Source organism: Zeus faber (genome assembly GCF_960531495.2).
Source record: "Zeus faber genome assembly, chromosome: 18".
NCBI lineage: Eukaryota > Metazoa > Chordata > Actinopteri > Zeiformes > Zeidae > Zeus > Zeus faber.
In genome coordinates, this window is record NC_137210.1 from 22,099,696 (window position 1) to 22,118,089 (window position 18,394).

Genomic DNA, 18,394 nt, shown 5'->3' on the forward strand with positions numbered 1-18,394 from the left:
TGCGTTGTGGTACAGACAATTGATACAAAAAGCTTAAAAGCCCCAAATATACATGATATGCTAACTGTTTTTTAACATGATCAATACAAAAAAGAAGTGGATATGATATGCGATGTAAGATGAATAAATATGCACACAGGATAATTTGGTATGCAGAATGAGTAAATATGTATCGAATACAGGCATGGATAACATGTTGTAATGTTATTATAACAAAGTCCAACTGATAAAAATGTTATTACTATCTATCTATCTATCTATCTATATACATACACACAATGCTACATTTTTCACCTTTTCTTTAGCTCTTAAAATTTGGAAATATCACGTACGCGCCCTGGTGGGACACAATCACCATTTTGCACTAACTGTCTTCTCGTGCACTCCATTTAGGCTCCTGATATGTGCCGCCGGTGAGAATCTCAAGGTGTTCAGCACATCGACAGAAGAATGCATCCATCACCTGCAGGGACACACAGACCTGGTGACGGGCGTCGTCCTCAATCCCTCCAACCACCTTCAGGTGCTTTTACCTTACGGTGTTACCGTGATGCACCCAAACCCAACCAGCAGGGTGTCTGCAGGTCCCTAAAAGTCTTCAAATGCATAAATTAAGTTTTTACAAATAGTAGGCCTTGCAAGTCATGAAATAGTCTTAAATGTGAATGAAAGGTCTGTCATCATAAGCAATTTGTCTATTTTATTTATTCATATGTTTATTTGTCAAAGTTAATCAAGTTCCTCTGCATAAGAGTCAACGTTTCTGATGTTATAAAACCCTAAGACTACTGCTGAACCCAATACTTCAAAGGCACTTTTCACTTGCGGCGATTGCCTATTCTAGATTAATCCATCTTTCATCTACCTGTAGACTAGAGAGAAATGCAAGAAAGTCGTACTTACCTGTTCAAAGTTCTGTGGAAAACAGTTTGACTCAAAGGAACCGTTTATAGAACCATCTAGTTCTAACTTATCCTGTTTCTACCTAATACGTATCTCTGCCATTTATGAAATATATAGTACTTACCTGCAATACTTTATTAATATATAATGTCAACATTAGAATGTAACAACATTGAAGGAAGACCAATCAATTACAGAAGCCACTACAAGCATTCATCACGTTCAACTGTCTAAATTCAACCGGGAAGAATTAATTCGGAATCTGTACACAGTTGTGATTAAATTTTCAGCATCGTTACTTTATTGCAGGTCTACTCTTGCTCAGAAGATGGCACTATCAGACTGTGGGACTTCACCGACGGCATTCTTATCAAGGTACTGCATGTCACTTGTAAATTTGGGCTTATTGTCTTTGAATGGCAACTGATTGTGAGGCAATTACAATGTCATTTGATACATTCTTTAATCAAAATTAAGGATAACACTTTGGTCAATGTTTTGATAAACCATTTGATTCCATGATATGGGATATCTTGTAAAATCTCCTGTGTTTGTTGTGATAATTGCATTATTTCCATTAAACTTCAATTTATTTTACATAGCATATGAGATATTTACTCTAAAATTGTACTATTGTGCTCTGTTGACTTGTAAAATAGATTTCCCTAACTGTGTGGTTATGTCACATTTAATCCATTATGATTTAATTCTGTAGTTAACTGTATTCTAAGAAAAAGTTTGTCATCTTTTCCAGACTTTTGATGTTGGACACCCTATCTTGTCAATCCACGCTTCTGCAAAGCACGTGGGTGTGCTTTTTCTTGTGATCCCTATGAGTACTAACATATCTGGTGAGTTTCTCTCATACATAGTGATTGCTTTAAATTACCTTTAATTATATGGTTATTGCAGCAGTCACAATTTCATTGTGGCTTATAGATAGATGGCAGGTTTAAAAACTACAGATTGAATTCTATGTTCTGATCTGGGAGTTAAATGGAATGTCTCTGTGATATAACTGCTGTAACATTAGTCAGGCAATCCAACTTGGATTAGCCCAAGAAACATGCTTTGACTTCCTGAAGATGTCCATTAAAGAAAGACTATCCCTTCTCAGGACAGTTTTATGTTAAGACTACCTCAGCCCCTAGTGGCGGAATACACACATGACAAAGTCCTTTAGATAAGACAAGATAATACTTTAATGTATGAGCCCATAATTCAACACAGATTTTTTCCTTATATATAGCAAAAGAGTAATATAAGGTTATGTAGGAATTTCTCATCATTTGTCTGAGCTTAAACAGACATCTTGTGGGTTTTTTTGGGGGGGGGGGTGATGCTGTATTTTTACACAGCAGCGGCGCTTGTCATTTTAAAATATTAGGCACAGACTTGTGTTCACAATTTGGAATTGTAAAATGCACATGCAATTTTTTTTCTTCACATTATCTCAAAACAGATTTTGAAATGACCTCAATAACTATTAATTGTGATTGTAATTCATTGTTATTGTGCTATTAATTGTAACTAATAACTATTGAATTGATAAATATTCGACGGATTAAATGCAATTGTTTGAACCTCAGTTCAGTTAAACCCAAGACACCCAAGACAAAACTCACTATAAATACTCCAATTAACCCTGCAGATGTGTGAACTAGGTAAAGGGTCGCTTGGGACATAACCAGCTGTTATTGCATGCTGTCCCTCTCCCCACAGTTCTCCATCAGCTGGTTGCTTTGCATCTGCCACACAGCGGAGAGCAGCTGGTGGATGCCAGAGAGTTTTCCAGTTTGCTCACGGAAGTCTTTCCGGATCCAAAAGCCATCGCCTTTGGCCGTGGGGTACGTATGGAAGTTCTTGTGGCACAATTATGATTTTAAGAGTAAAACCTCTCCTTGTGTGTGTGGAAAAAATGTCACGCTGTGGTACTTCTTTTGAAAGACCTTCTGTTTTGATTGGTGAAATCTGTGATATTTCAAGGTGATCAAAATTAGCTCTTGATATACAGTATAAACACGATGTTGGAAATAAAATGTTTCTCTGGGCTGTGTTTCTAGCCGATGTCCAATGCATTAAATGTGATCATACCAAAATATTGGAATGATGAAGAAAATGTCCTCCCCACAGGGCGAATACATTGCATCTGCTAATAACTACAAGCTGGAAGTTTACTTTTTTAGAAAGCAGCAGTCATATACGTAAGTAACTGTTTCATCAGTTGAAATGCCAACTATGTTTTGTTTTTAGGGGTCTTAAATGTTGGTTTAAAATATCGTCTTTTCCTATTCTCGTGTCATATCCTCCAATGAAAAGAACCCTCTAAGGAATCACACTAATGACTTCAATGCGCATTTGTAATTAATGCTTATTTATTTAAAAGCACAGTTCTAGACCCAATTGTTTATATGGGAAATAATTCAGACTCAATTCAGCTGCATGTGTGTGGATGACATTCTAGCGCACGATAAAAAATGCACAAAAACGAGTATTGTGACGCTGAAATGTTAATCCGTGCTAATCAGTGTTACAGATCTCATTGATCTGAGGCTACTCCATTACATTGTACTATATTGAGTTGCAGCAGGCTTTTTTTATGTTGACAAATTGTAATCTGAAAAATCAGTCGTATCATCACAAATCCTTAGATTTGCTCTGTTGAATGTCAGGATTCTCCTTCTCTGATGTCAGCACAACTTATGAGACTATTTCTGTTTTTCTTGCATTTTGTGTAAATAGGTTTTTCCTGAGTCAACATGAAATAAATGGGGCCAACAACTTATTGACATGCCTCTCCTGCCACCCTAAAGAAGACTGCATCGCTACTGGGCATGCGGATGGCAAGATTCGGTTTTGGTGATTTGGAACTTGAAGAACTACTCCAGAACTAACTCTGACAAACAATATTTTTTATAGTATAATTATCTTGGCTGACAGTATCCTATTGTATGACAAATTATTGTGGAAGGTCGTCCCAAACAGAACCGCCAGCATCGTGAAAGCGGCATGATGTGAGGCTCCTAAACCCCTCACTTTTTTTTTTTTTTTTTTTTAGTTTTTTTGTTTTGAAGGATTCGGCTCTATTTTTCGTGTAGTGTGGATTCCCATAGAGCTCCATTCAAAATATGAATTTAGTGAAAATATTGAGTTTACCAAGCTTGGTATGCATCAAACACCACACGTCTATCTCGCACATGTGCGGTCCGTACATTTTCCCCCACAACAAATTAAACCTCACTAATGTAAATAAAATATTGTAATTCCAGCAGGAAAACAAATATCAGGCCCCGGAATAGACTTTATATTTTAAACTTTATTAGCGTGGTATACTGTACCTGCCAGCAACATGGAAGCGGGATGGTCTAACTTCTCAAGCAGATTTGTGTAGTAGAGAAATCTGTCAATTTATTAATAAGATAAGCTATTAATATGTTTTGTCAAATGTACAAGAATATATCCATTGCATGTTTTTCTTTATTTAATAATCTGACCACAAATAACTTATAATAAAAAATAATCACAAAACACTTCATTACAGAAACTGCTCCATAAATACACATATAGATTTTCAAAATCTCCTAGGATCCTCCTCTGGTTAATGGGATCAACCCACCGCTGCCGTCCCCGCCTTCTCCCTCGGACCCACTGAAAAGAACTGGCACCGCCTTCCTCCTGTTAATAGGCGCAATGTATTTAAAGATTATTACTTATCCCAGTGATAAAATGCGTTGTATTTATTTATTTCAGCGATAAAATGAGTTGTATTCAAGCCAGAAGCTGCTGTATGAAATATAAATGCTAAACTCACAAAATAATCCAACTATGTTCATAAACAGACTCCAAAAGCAAAAAAAAAAATTAAAAGTAAAAGGTTTAAAACAAAAGCAAAGATTCACTTATTTCACTTACCCGATGAAAGTTGAGCAATTTCACAATTGTAAGATTAAATTCTGGAACACTGCTTACATGATGGAGTGGAGACGCACTCGGATGAAGTCGCCGAAATCGTCTAGTAACGCGACGCTTTCGTGTTGCTGACAGTGCGGCCCCGGGGGTTAGCTAACAAATGTGTCATCACAAGCATTTCTACTGATTAATTCAAATAATTCAAAAATCCTTCCAGAGATTTAAGGCATTTTATGTCCATGCAGGCTGATATAACGTTTGTACTTTATTTTCAGGAGAAACTTCAATCACAAGAAGGAGTACACATACTCAACGCAACACTGGCACCATGGTGCTGTCAAGGCTCTTTGCTTTACCCCAGAAGGTAAGTCGCAGAAGCAAAATTCTAGTGACTCTATTTTTTTAAATTATTATTTTTTTCATCTGTTAACGTTGATTAAATGATGAGACTTGTATATGTACCTGTACTGTATTTTCACCAGGAACCAATCTGCTAAGTGGAGGCACAGAATCTGTCCTGGTCCAGTGGCGCTACGGACAGGAACACGAAAGGGACTTCCTTCCCCGCCTCGGGTCCACCATCACACACATCACTGTGTCGCCGGACGGAGCTCTGTTCTGCACCTCCCACGCTGACAACAGTAAGGAGCCGGAATCCGAATCGGAAAAAAAAGATTCTCAAATCGTTTCTGAAAAAACTCTACGGTTGATCTCAGAGCTTCCAAGATGAGGAGGGGCTGGAATGATCACTCCACAAAAATTCTAAGCCATATTGCTTGTTTTGAATGGAAAAACTTAAGACATGTCGCACTTGTCCATCTTATCCTTTTGAGTGTGGGGGCAAAAAAGTTGTTTTTCATTTCACCTTTTACAGCCTTAAATAAGGTTTAAATTCAAACGAATTATACTGTATACAGATCTCCATCAAATGAGCCTCTATTTGGCTCAATCAGAGATGTCTCATTATATAACACATTATGGCTTCTCTCTAGCTATGTCTTGAGTATGCTTGCAATTGTACATTTTTCTTTGGGTTCTTTGAGTTCTTAGTTGAAATCTTATAACCTGGCATTTCCCTTCTTTTTTTCCCCCAGAGATAACCATCATCCAGAACTGTGTTAAGGTGTCTGCTATCATCCAGGGTCTTGTCCAAGGTGAGCATAGACTCAGAGTTATCCGATACCCATGATGAGACCTTGACGGTCTGTGGACACGCTAGTGCTGCCCCCTGAATGTCGACGAGTCGAATCATCAGTCGGATACCCGTCTGTCGACTGAGGTTCTTCAAGTCGAGCGGTCACTTTTTTTTATTTTTATCTTTTTGTTGTCAGTCAGTGTGCATTACAATAAGAGGATAAAACAGATAGAAGCTTACAAGAACGCACATGGATAACATTTATATGAGAAATTATAAATAAGGGGAATCATAAATATATTTTTATGCGTGAATCGTCGGCATCTTGAACATGGCTCTCCGTCCGCCCTGATGGCGGAGAGCCGTGCACCATTCCTCCAGATAAAACAACTAAAATGTGGTGCGGGAGCGGGGGTGCGACTCACAGGGATGGGGGTCGTTAAGATTTTAACCGTACTAGTACTCTTTCCGATTCTTTGAACAGTACTCTTATCTTTTTTTATAATTATTTTTTAAGAGAACCTAAAACAAATTTAGAGCAGAATTAGCACTCTCATTAGCACAGAATTAGCACTTTCATTTCTCCGCCTATACGCACGGAGAGGGTGCGGTCTGGCTGAAACCTACGCGCGCCGTATAATTCTCATCCTGTCACTCGGAGCAGGGTCTCCTTGTGCGTGTGTGAGAGCCAGGCAGAGGGAGCCCTCGTGCATATCTCCGGCCACAGGGAGAGAGAGGAGAGATGCCTCTTCTGATAATTGTGAAACTGCTTCTTAGACAAATATCTTAATCTAATTGGAAAATAGAAATGGGTTATATAGCCGAAATAAATAAAAATAAAATAAATCTATTTCTCCATTACCATTATTACCGCTCAGACTGAGTTGTCGAAGTTAGTGGCTCAGATTGAATATGATGGCCATGGCTTGAAGGCATTTCACAAACCAGGGCCTTTGAAAACATACTGTATCCTCAAACTGTGTGTGTGCATAAAACATCCGTGATAATTGATTCTGTATTGCACAGCCTGACTCTCTTTTTCTTGTGGCGTTTTTCAGGAGAGTCTCTGAAGACGGAGCTAATGCTCGACCCCCGTACCAAAGCCCTGGTGTTAAATGGGAAACCGGGCCACTTGCAGTTCTACTCCCTCCAAAGAGATAAACAGTTGTACAATGTAAGCTTACGCCGTTATCAACCAATCCGTGGATTCATTATCATTGCATCTGGTTTCGCTGCTTGTTAAACCAACCTGTGTGAGCTGGTGGGTTATTCTTCCAAGCTTTGACTGATGTCATGTTCAAGTCTTGAAGCGAGGTTGCATCATTTTACAACCCATAGGCACTTAAAGCACCTCTTTCAAGCACAAACATATATCTGAATTCTTGCCATGTGGCCCTTTTTTTTTTTTTTGGTACACTAAAATCATCTAGTGTACCTACAGTAGCACTCACGAGTAGCACTGGTGTGGGACCAAAACTGTCAACTCAACTTTATTTTTAATTCTTTCCCTAGAGAGCTCTGGCCAAGTTAGACTTTAGATTTCAGATGCAACACAGCCCTTTCATGACTAAACGGAAAAAATGGGAAAAAAAACGCTTTTTGAAAGGGAAACAAATGCTAATCCTAGCCATTTCTTTGTGTAGCTGGACATCGTGCAGCAGGAGTTCATTCACGAGGTCGGCCTGGAGCAGTTTACCTTGGTGAAGGCAGCTTTCGACAGCCGTGGTGACTGGCTAGCTACAGTCGAGGAGCGACAACTGAAGGATGCAGAGTTGGAGATGAATTTGAAACTGTGGGCCTACGATCAGGAAACCCAGAGGTACCTTGCTGCGGCTCCCCTCAATAATAAATCAATACGTTTGAATGGGTCAAATGCAGAGGACAAACAGGGGATTTGAACTGTGGGGTGCTAGGGGTTCCTCTAACTCCTGTTTCTCATAAATGTTGGCTCATGAAGATGGGTTTCACCTTAGGTGAAATAATATGGCAGCCTGGGAGGAAATGAGAGCATGGGATTTTAAGGTACAATTTGTCATTTCTGCTGCTAGAGGTCTCAATCAAAACAATAACAAAAGACAGAGTTTGACGACGTTGTGAAGTAGCGTGGGATCATGGGAGTTGTATTCACCTGTACGTTTGTGCTTTACAGGGACAGCGTACTCCATCAAACAATAGTTGGTAGAGTAATACAGCAATACAAACAATAGTACAATGCAGTTGTTAGCTGCTTCATCAATTCCCCTCCACTCTGTATCATCCAGTGTTCCTCGTGTTGCCCCGGAACTTACAGCAAGTAGAGGGGGTAAAGGGGATATGACGCCATTGACAGTTTAAAAAAAAAAAAAAAAAAAAAACTAAAATTCACGTGAGTTTCTGTTTCTCTCTGACCCCTGCACTCCCTTTCAGTTTTGTGCTCAACACGACCGTTACGGCCCCACACGACGACAGGATTATGGACATGTGCTTCAGCCCGTCTACCAGTGGCCAGGCCACCATGCTGGTCACTGCCAGCCAAGACGGACACTTCAAAGCCTGGCAGCTGATGGAGGCGGAACCCACAAATGGTAAGCGGTCTAGCTCAGTCCCGGCCGCCGGTCTCGCCTCTCTAACTCCCACCGAGTGATGAGGTTTGGCTGAGGAGTTTGGGTCCGGCAGCCGTTTCCGGCGCTAACTTACAATGTTGTGCCAAGCAGTTCAATTCACTTTTGGAACTTCTGTCCTGTCACATGTGTTTTTGTCCATTTCTAACTGTGATATTTTTGCAAGTCATTCTGAAAGTCATATTTTGTTTTGGGAATTAGGGTTAAATGTACTTGTTTAGTGCTTCCCTTTTTCTGTACACCTTTTACTGTGCCCTTACGTCACTGAAGGTTCCTCTTGTGCTGGTTAGTCCCTGCCCCGGAGTAGGAGCTAAAAAAAAAGTTAAAAATTGAGTTCTAAGCTAAGATCGTTCCTAGTTCCTGCAGTGTGGACACAAAAATAGTTGTTTAAACGATGAAAAGGTTCCTGCGGTGCGAAAATGCCTACTATGTAAGGAGAATTACAGTTTACATCTTCAATTTTGGGAATAAGTCGGATTTTGATACAGTGTGTATGTCGCTTATTTTGCATCTCCTGTGTATTTGAGACCCGACAAGCGCCTTCCTGGGCTGCGCCACGTCAGAGGCTTTACCATGTCTATTTCTTTTTGAACATCAAACAATACATTTATTCAGTGAATATACAGAAAATTAAGGGGGAAATGTTTTTTACCGTGAAATCCTGCCTTTACCGCGGTATTTTCGTAGGTACTGTCCTGTGAAATTTCATACTGTTACATTCCTAATTTGCGCACCAGATTTTGAATTACAGTGGTACCTCGACCTACGACTGCATCTACTTAGGATTATTCCAAGATACGAGTAGCAATAGTCAAGAAAATTTGTATCGACTTGCGACTGCTCCAAGATACGAGCGTGGAAATTTGCCAATGGCGCGTCGGCGGCCAGTCAGCAGTCATTCAGCAGGCGACCTACATCGTGTGTGCACGTAGTTCGTGGCTTATTGCTATTTTTTTCATATTAACTGTTTGTGCTGTGTATTTTGTTTATTTTCACCCTTCATGATGCTACCTAAGAAGAAGGATGATGGGGGGAAAAGAAAAAGGCAATTATTCCCATTGAAACTAAGAAGGAAATCATAGAAAAATATGAGCGTGGTGTATATGGGAAAAATTGCTTCGACATACGACCGTTCTTATAAAACGAATTACAGTCGTAAGTCGAGGTACCACTGTAGTAGGTTTTCTTTTATTGTGAGGTTTACAAATTCATACCCTGACCATCGTTGGGCCTCATATTAATCTCTAATGTATCATGCAATGCTTTTTGACGATTTCCTTGAAGTGTGTGTGTGTGTGTGTGTGTGTGTGTGTGTGTGTGTGTGTGTGTGTGTGTGTGTGTGTGTGTGTGTGTGTGTGTGTGTGTGTGTGTGTGTGTGTGTGTGTGTGTGTGTGTGTGTGTGTGTGTGTGTGTGTCCTGGCCTATCCCTGCCAGCCTGGTGCCGGCCTGTACCCATTAAGCTACACCGAAAACAAGGAGTTTCCATGGTGCCTGAGCCAAACCAGAAAGCACTCTCCCCACTAATCTTAATCGCTTACTGTCTCTCTTTTCCCTTGCTCCGGCTGGTTAGATGAAGGGCCATCCTGGTCGTGTGATTTTGTGGGTGCCTATCACGGCCTGGTGCCCAAGTGCTGCTGCTTCTCAGCTGATGGCTCCCTATTGGCCGTCAGCTTTCAAGAGGTGGTGACCATGTGGAGTCCTGCCTCATGGGAGCTCCTGACAACTCTGTCTCAACCACCAGGAGCCATCAGGTAAGAACAAACCTTGTGGGAGCACTGGAGTGTGGAATGCACCCGTCAGGCAAAGAAATTCTCGTCTGTCAGAAATGTGCACATAGCCCATACATAGGAGGGGCGGTATGTATGGGCAGTAAATGACCTTTGAACCCACTGGCAGAAAACCGAGTGGTTCCTCCTTACAGCAGAAGGGGGATAAATAAAGAGAAACGTGCATGCCTGTACAATGTGAGGAGAGACTTTTAATGGAGCCCCTCAAGTCTTTTACAGTTGTCCCCTTCTTTCTTGTTGGGGCCCCAGGGTCAATAAGGACAGAAAAGTGCTAGTTTCTGTTTCACGTTCTTTTAATGAACCCACGGAGCACGGGGTTCCCACGGGAAGTGGAATATCTGGAAATTGTTTTTTAAATTTCATATCCAGAAAGGGAAACTTGGGTTTTATTTTTGTTCTTAATTCTAATATGTTTTCATTTATTCATTTTCTCTTCCTGGTAATGGAGAACCTTGGATTTTTGATTGCTGTTAAAAATCTTTCCACTTTCTTTTCTCGCTCACAGTGGATGATAAGTATCGATACATACAGGGTCCTACCAATAAACAGCACTTTTAAGTCATACATCTCTCACATTGAGTAAAAAGTCTGTTTCAGAACATTTGTAAATCTGTTGGGCTACTAATTGAAATCATCCAGTGTGTCCTACGCACACAGATATACAGTATTCTCTTCTATTCTTGGGTGTTTTTGACAGTTTATTTGCCCACAACCCTTCAGTCGGAAAGTGTTCTATGTTGTCGACAGAACATCTACATGTAAAATCAGCATGAAAAGGCACGCGTTTCTAGATAAGTAACAATTGACATTCATCATCCGGCGCATAAAAGGGCTTGCTCAAAATTGAGGGAATCTTCATGTTTTATGAGTGTTCAAAGGTCTTATGTGTGAGGCTAAATTATTTCTTAGTTCATCTGACATTGTATCGGGGATGTAGCTGTCAGGGAAGTTCACTGTGTGTGTGTGTGTGTGTGTGTGTGTGTGTGTGTGTGTGTGTGTGTGTGTGTGTGTGTGTGTGTGTGTGTGTGTGTGTGTGTGTGTGTGTGTGTGTGTGTGTGTGTGTGTGTGTGTGTGTGTGGAGGAGCTCTACCCTGTGCAGACAATTGCCCAGAGAGCATAAAGCACAACATATGAACACAACAGATTGAAATCATTGAGCACTAAGAAACCATTTGGTAATCAGACAACTTTTCAGTTGGTAAAGAAGTGGTTGTTTGCGCCCCTTTCGAATGAATCCAAAGTGGACAAACTGGTGTACAATCACAGCTCTGCCAGCTGCAGCCTCTGTAACTTGCTTGCAAAGCCCAACCATAGAGTTAATAAAACTACTTTGGTTGCACAGACCTTTTCTGTGTTGGAAGTTGAAGGAATTCTGCTGGTCGTGCAAAACGGAAACCTGGTGAGGCAGAATGAGCCAAATGCTTGAGAAACTTAATAGCCAGTTGTTTTGACAGCTGCCCAGCGCACCTTGTGTAACGGTTTCCTATGGTTCTCCGTAGACCATATGCGCAGACCTCTGACTGTACCAGCTAGCTCACATTGTGTCTGTGTGAGGCCTACCAAAGCGGAAGACAGCCAAAAGATGTCTCTAATCCTGTGAAATATGTGTAGTGTCAGGAGGTAGTTAGTGCGGGGTGGGGGTGGGTTCTTAATTGTCAAATTAATTCTGGAGAGAAGATTAAAATTGACTTTTCATTTTCTACCAGGAACCTTTGTTTTGGGCGGCTAAGCTGCTCGAAGTATCTGCTGGGCACCACCTCCCAAAACCTCTGCTGCTGGAACCTCCTTACCTGTTCCTGTAAGTGTGTGTGTGTGTGTGTGTGTGTGTGTGTGTGTGTGTGTGTGTGTGTGTGTGTGTGTGTGTGTGTGTGTGTGTGTGTGTGTGTGTGTGTGTGTGTGTGTGTGTGTACATGCAACAATGCATTGTTATTGTTGGACCTAGAGACCTATCCATCACTGAGTTCATCTCCTATTTTCTTTCTTCCTCCATCTCTTCCCAACTGGGCTTTTCTCCGTGTTTTTTCTGTCCTTCTAGTGGAATGGAGCACCTCTCTGGACGTGAACCTACTCTTGGCCGACCCGCTGTCGGAGAATGTGGCTGCCTTCAGCGGCGCTGCAAAGAGCGCTGACCGTGAGTCTCAGACGCACTGGAAACACATAAGTTCCCCCAAGAGCACACACCTGCACAGATTTGTGGTTTTGAGGTCTCAAAAGAACAAACCCTTGTTTCCTGAAATCCCAGACAGGATTCTGGAAAACATGACTTGGCTTTAGCTCGCTACACTCTCCATTAAGGCAGACATGGTTCAGTGTTAACTGTGGCGGTATTCCCTCTGCTGTGTCTATGGCGGTGGTGAGCTATTAAGAGTTCTGCTGCGCTGACTACAGACGCAGCCAGAAGCCTGCTAGCAGCGCTGCCCTTTTTTACTATTATTCCACATAATATTACTAGGGGACCAGCCCAAAGGGTGGAAACCCTATTGGGGTTTTTTGTTTTTTTTTTCAGATTTTTATTATTCTTCTAGCCATTCTCCCGCTGAATGTGCCTGGTGCTAAGAAACCATGGAAACCCATGGACACAAATCAATAAGAATTGTATTCAGGGCAATCCACACATACTGTGGTGCCAGTTTGATCCACATCGGATTATAAGGTCCGCAGTGCCAAACAAAAGTTGTGTGTGCTCTTGCCCAACAATCAATAGCTAAGAAAGTTCTCCAAGTTAGTATCTGGTTGAGACAAGAGACAGCGAGAAGTGAAGCGCCGACCCGGAAATACGCCCATTCTCACGGGAAAAAACACACCCAAGTGGCGCTTTCGGATGAACTCGCTGTTGGCTTGTTTATTTAGAGTTGTGGTGTATTTAGGGTTGTTGTCTTTGTTCAAATATCAAGTCACTGTATTTCTCTTCTTTTTTACGTCTTCTCCTCTCTGTAGTATTTGTGTTCAAACCCAACGAGCCCCGGCCGCTGTTTTCCCAGAAGGACGTGTGTTGGGGGAAGCTGATGCGCGCCATCTTTGTCCCCCGTGAGGAGATGCTGGAGAGCTGTGAGGAAAAGACCCAGTGGCTCAATCACTCCCAGCTCTACTTCCTCACTTCACGCATGGTGACTATCCCATAAGCCACATTATCTGTAGTTGAAATGTTATTTTTTATTATTATTATTATTTTGTTTTTTATAAATGGTTGTTTTGTTTGGTTTTTCTCAATACTTTCGGGCCTTGAGCGCTGTAGAACTTAAAGGAGCAAAGGACAACTTTTTTGCTTTTATTTGTTATCATTCTATAGCTTCATAACTTCATAACGATATCATCGGCGTTTGGATTGCACATTGCCGGATCGCCGCTACCTCGACGGCCATTCACGCTTAAATAAAAAAACGCCTGTTTAAAAAGGACACCATGGGGCATCAAGGCCTCCCCCACGCACATGCCTGCCGCTCTTGTGATTATAATATAGCAAAATATAATATCTCAAGGAGAAAGATTTGGAATTATTTTATTTCCCAGGTTTCTTACTTGTATGGAAAATGAAAACCGTAAACCTAACTCAGAGAACTGGAGCTGAGTTTTTATTTATTTTTGTTTCTCCTCCAGACAGCGAAGTGTGCAGGCTCCAGTGCCTCTCTTTCTTATTTTAGATGGATTTATTTTCGTTTGTGTCCTACATGTGTGAAACAAAAATTGTAAACACTACTGAGTGAAGGGACATGTCACATTCCATCTGGTTCCAAAAGAACTGTGCCCCACTGTCGGGACAGCGTCAGAGACGCATGTCTCCCTGTTACTTTCAGTTGCTATGGGACTTAATTTATTAAAAACTGGATGTTTTTGTGTAAAAGCTTTACTTGTACATATAAATCCTTCACTTCAATAATGGGAGGACGCATTTGTCACATTAAATGTATCGCGTATCGCAGCAACGGGTCAAAGCGGCGTCTATGTATACATGTCTGATTGCGCAGCCAAAATAAATATAATTAAACTAAAATTGTGACTATTTCAATCTACCTCTTCAGTGAACATGTTGTGACACACCACTCGCTAAACGCCTGCTCAGTGGAATGTCTTTTGGCACTTATACACCTTGGTCACAGCCCCATAGCTGCTGATTATTGAATATTGAACATGAAATATGTGAACAAGACGACGGAGTCCAGGATCCAGGAAATATATATATTTAACAACCGCCAAACCAACCTGTTCAGGTCAAATGGGCACCGTCTGCATGATTACTAAAATAATGTGTAGACATCTTGAGTCGATTTTTATGGAATGATATGAAATTTTGGTGTTTAAAGAGATCGGGACCCTTGGTGAAATGTCTCCTTGCTGTTTATTAATGTTGGACGACGAACAACCTCTCTCTGACGTGTTGCTAACTTGCAGTTTCTCTATTCCAGGATCTGTTGACATTCCTCACCAAGACAGAAGAGGACAGGCTTATGTCTTCTAGTAAACAGGTCTGTACCTTTACACAGCGAATGGTTGGATAATATGCATCTTCTGCTGACTCGTAGGGACGGCGACACTGGAACATAATGATTGACAAAAAATATATATTTTTCTCCACTCGAGACATCAGCCTTTGTTTTTTGGAATTTGAGCTGTCTTCCTCCCGGCGTTTGCACTTCATTAAAAGTATCTGAAATGTGCTTTTATTTGTAGGCTTTGGAAAAAAATGACAAACCAGCTGCAAACTATTTGGTCAACACTGGCCGTCCGTTAATCAAGCTCCTTTTGTTTTCTCCAAAGCTGACGATCGATGAGAGTGTTGCCATGACGCCGTTCCACGTGTTGCTTGGGAAACACCATAAACAGCAACAGGAAGGGGGCAACGCGCTGAGCGGCGTGTCCAGCGAGAGAACTCTGCTGCCGCCCGGCTCGGTCACCATCAAGGAGGTGGGTTCTGGGTGCTTGGCTAAACATCAAGGGGGATGGTAGCTCTGGAGGTAGAGCTGGTGGTCTAGTGATCCCAGGCTCCTCCTGCTAGCATGCTGTAGTGTCCTTGAGCAAGACACTTAACCCCTAATTGCTCCTGATGGCTGCGTCCGTCGGTGTTTGAACAATTGTAAGTCGCTTTGGATAAAAGCGTCTGCTAAATGACTAAATGTAAATGTATCAAAATAACAACCGATGAACCTCAACTGGCCAATTGGGAGACTTTATCGGCCACGCGCGTTTGCATATACCAACAATGTTTCCGCTGTGTTTAACCTATCCTAACCACTAGAGTAGGCAGCTGATGAACTCCAGTTCTATGACTCGTGCTATAGTCGAGGGCAGTGGCAGGACTGCGTTGTTATGGCTCATTTAATGCAACGGCTGTTGACATCCCAGCCGAGGTACACTCCAGCCTTCAGCCATACTTCCTTTTGTAAAATCCCCTGCAACGCTTCTCCCTTATTACTCCATGATGTGTTTGCTGGTCAGGTTCCATCATAAGGCGTTTTCGCACCGGGGGGACTTTTTCATGGTTTTTCTTTTCATGAGGAACGTCCCTTTATTTTGTGTCCACACTGCAGGAACTAGGAGCGTTTTGTAGTTATTTCTGAGGGACTTTTTAAGGGGGCGCTTCAGTGGAATTAAGTCCACGGTCCCTCGGGCAGGTCACCTCGATTGAGTTGCATCACTCTGGGTGCGGAGTGGCCCACGTACAATCAGTGGTAATAAAATATAACCAATAAAAAAAATAAAAAATGTTTTTTATTATAGATGTATTTCTTTCATAAATTGTATTTTCTGACGTTCATTGAATGAAACAATCCCTGTGCGGTGTCCTGATGCGTGCCTTACGAAAGTCGGCGCGAGCTTTTAAATGAAGTCTTGTGGATCTAATATGAGTGAAGATTCAGCAACCTGATTGCTTATTTCTCACCTCAAATGTGTTCAGAAACAGATTTTACTGTACTGACGATGTGAAATCAGTTGAAAGTTGCCGAGCAAATGCAACACGGAACTTGCGCTGAAACCCCATCGGCTGACGTCACTTCAGTGTTACCTCAGTATCTATTGATGTGTATCTGTAATGAGTCTACTGTCTCTCTCTCCTTGGCAGCTCCTCCACACCCCAGCGCATGTCCTGCCCCCCACCTCAGTCCTGTGCTCCTTGTTTGTTAATTCTCTACTCATCTCCGTCTCGGATAAAAGGTAAAAAAAAAAATTATAATAATAATATTTAATACACCTACAAAACAAGAAATTTATCATTGTGTTTCAGCAAGGGAGCTGAATAATCAGATTTACTTCGATTGATTTGGGGTTCAATTTGTACCGCTAGAAAAAAAATATTTTTATGATTGCAATAATTAATGCAAACTCAACTGATCCACAATATTTGCGGGAGCTTGTCCAAAAAAAAAAAGCAGCTTAAAGTTCAAAAATCAAGACGACCACTTGAATCTCGCTGGAATATCGGAGAATAGCTCATGCGGTTTCGTGTTTAGCTCACGGGATATGCGGGGGGTTTTGCAGAGTCACGCCAAACCTCCGACATCATGTTTTGTTCCCCCCCAAACCGCATGCTCTCTCACGGCTTCAGAGGGGAAACGGAACCAACAGAAGAGGAAATGGAGAGTGAGAAAGAGGAAGGGGACTCGGAGGAAGAAATGGACCCCAGTGCCTCGAGGCAGGAGGCCGCGGCGTCGTCCCTGGAGGTCCAGGGCCAAGTCCTCACTAAGGCTGAGCAGAGGGAGCTGAGAAGGGTGAAGACAGTCGACTACGGCTGGCTCTCACATTTCCTGGACTCCCAAGCATAAAGGCAGACACACACACACACACACACACACACATATGCATATTTATGTATGTACAAACACACAGATGTACACTCACTCATACTTTTCTATCCTTTAAAATGTAATAAATGGATTTGAGTCTTTTGTGGCGCTGTCTTGAGCTTGATATTGGTGCACATACAATATATAGACGTCTCCATCTTCCAAAATAAAATATTGAATAAAACAATCCAGTATGTAGTAGTTCCGGGTTGTTCCGATACCAAAATTTTGACTTTGATACTGATACCGGCTTTGGTACCTCGTTTTCGATGCCACAGTAAATCCCCGATAGCCAAAATTTCCTCGAGAAATAAACACAGACTTTAATTATCTTTTCAAAAATATTTATTAACAAAACTTAAATTCAGTTTACCTAGATATAAACAGATAAGTCAAAATTTTCAAAATGCTGAAATAATACCTTTTTAAAATTGTTACTGGCGTACTGCACAACCCTAGTATATCGAGGGAAGGCTGTAAATGTGCTGGAAGCACGCTGACTTTCCCCTATACAATTATCTTGTATAAGCCCTTGAACTCTGACACACATCTAGATCTGTCTCGGAATAAGGAAGAGTAAACGAGACCAAATTATTTAAGATTACTGTACTGTTTGTAGAAAATGCAACTACCTTAGGTTGGTTTCCGGTTCAAGGATTGGCGTTTTTCCGGGTATACAATACATACGTACATAAACAGTGTCTGTATATACATGTATTAATCACACGGCTTTTAAATCCCAAAAACTAGGAGCCCAAAAAATGTTTGCTTCCTTGAGTCAACCTCAAAAGACTGTAGCCCCAAACTTGAAATGTCAGTAGCTGTTGTTGGAGACATTTTATTGAAAATGAAATGAAAACTAATTTATTTGACCTGGGGGGAAATGAATCGATGGACACTTTTATTTTATTTTATTTTTTTTTTTAAGAAAAGAAAGAAATCCAACGCACATCAAGTAATTTTTTTCAAAGATTACAGCTTCCAGCGTCATCAGGCAGGAGCGTCATTCAGTGTCGTGCCGAGGTCGACTTCATCCTCGGAACAGCCTTAAGGGTTCGACACCAGCCGTTGCAGAAGACGGGGTTTGCCAATCCTGCATGGCACATCTCCTGCAACGGTATTAAAAGGGTCACCCTACAAAGTTTTATGTTCGACTTTGCTCTTTCCCTCCCTACACTATAATGTTAAGGGCCATAGGAAACCCAAGATAAAATGAATACCTTTTATATTGTGCACTGTATGCAACATGTGACGTCAATGATTTTTCCCATGGCGGTGCAA

General features: G+C 41.4%; 1 protein-coding gene across 1 annotated transcript in view; it reads left to right on the plus strand.

Annotated features, from left to right (window-relative positions):
• Positions 1-17,204, plus strand: part of wdr75 (WD repeat domain 75) — a 17,558-nt gene extending 354 nt beyond the window's left edge. The window contains exons 2-21 of the mRNA XM_080019017.1: positions 394-523; positions 1,213-1,278; positions 1,658-1,754; positions 2,626-2,750; positions 3,037-3,107; positions 3,646-3,762; positions 5,088-5,176; positions 5,295-5,453; positions 5,907-5,966; positions 7,006-7,121; positions 7,591-7,766; positions 8,354-8,511; positions 10,118-10,298; positions 12,041-12,132; positions 12,370-12,465; positions 13,272-13,441; positions 14,738-14,797; positions 15,090-15,236; positions 16,393-16,484; positions 16,876-17,204. Coding sequence (XP_079875143.1) covers positions 394-523; positions 1,213-1,278; positions 1,658-1,754; positions 2,626-2,750; positions 3,037-3,107; positions 3,646-3,762; positions 5,088-5,176; positions 5,295-5,453; positions 5,907-5,966; positions 7,006-7,121; positions 7,591-7,766; positions 8,354-8,511; positions 10,118-10,298; positions 12,041-12,132; positions 12,370-12,465; positions 13,272-13,441; positions 14,738-14,797; positions 15,090-15,236; positions 16,393-16,484; positions 16,876-17,092 — 2,419 coding nt within the window. The 3' untranslated portion in view covers positions 17,093-17,204. The remainder of the gene's footprint in view (positions 1-393; positions 524-1,212; positions 1,279-1,657; positions 1,755-2,625; positions 2,751-3,036; positions 3,108-3,645; positions 3,763-5,087; positions 5,177-5,294; positions 5,454-5,906; positions 5,967-7,005; positions 7,122-7,590; positions 7,767-8,353; positions 8,512-10,117; positions 10,299-12,040; positions 12,133-12,369; positions 12,466-13,271; positions 13,442-14,737; positions 14,798-15,089; positions 15,237-16,392; positions 16,485-16,875) is intronic.
• The last annotated feature ends 1,190 nt before the right edge of the window (positions 17,205-18,394 follow it).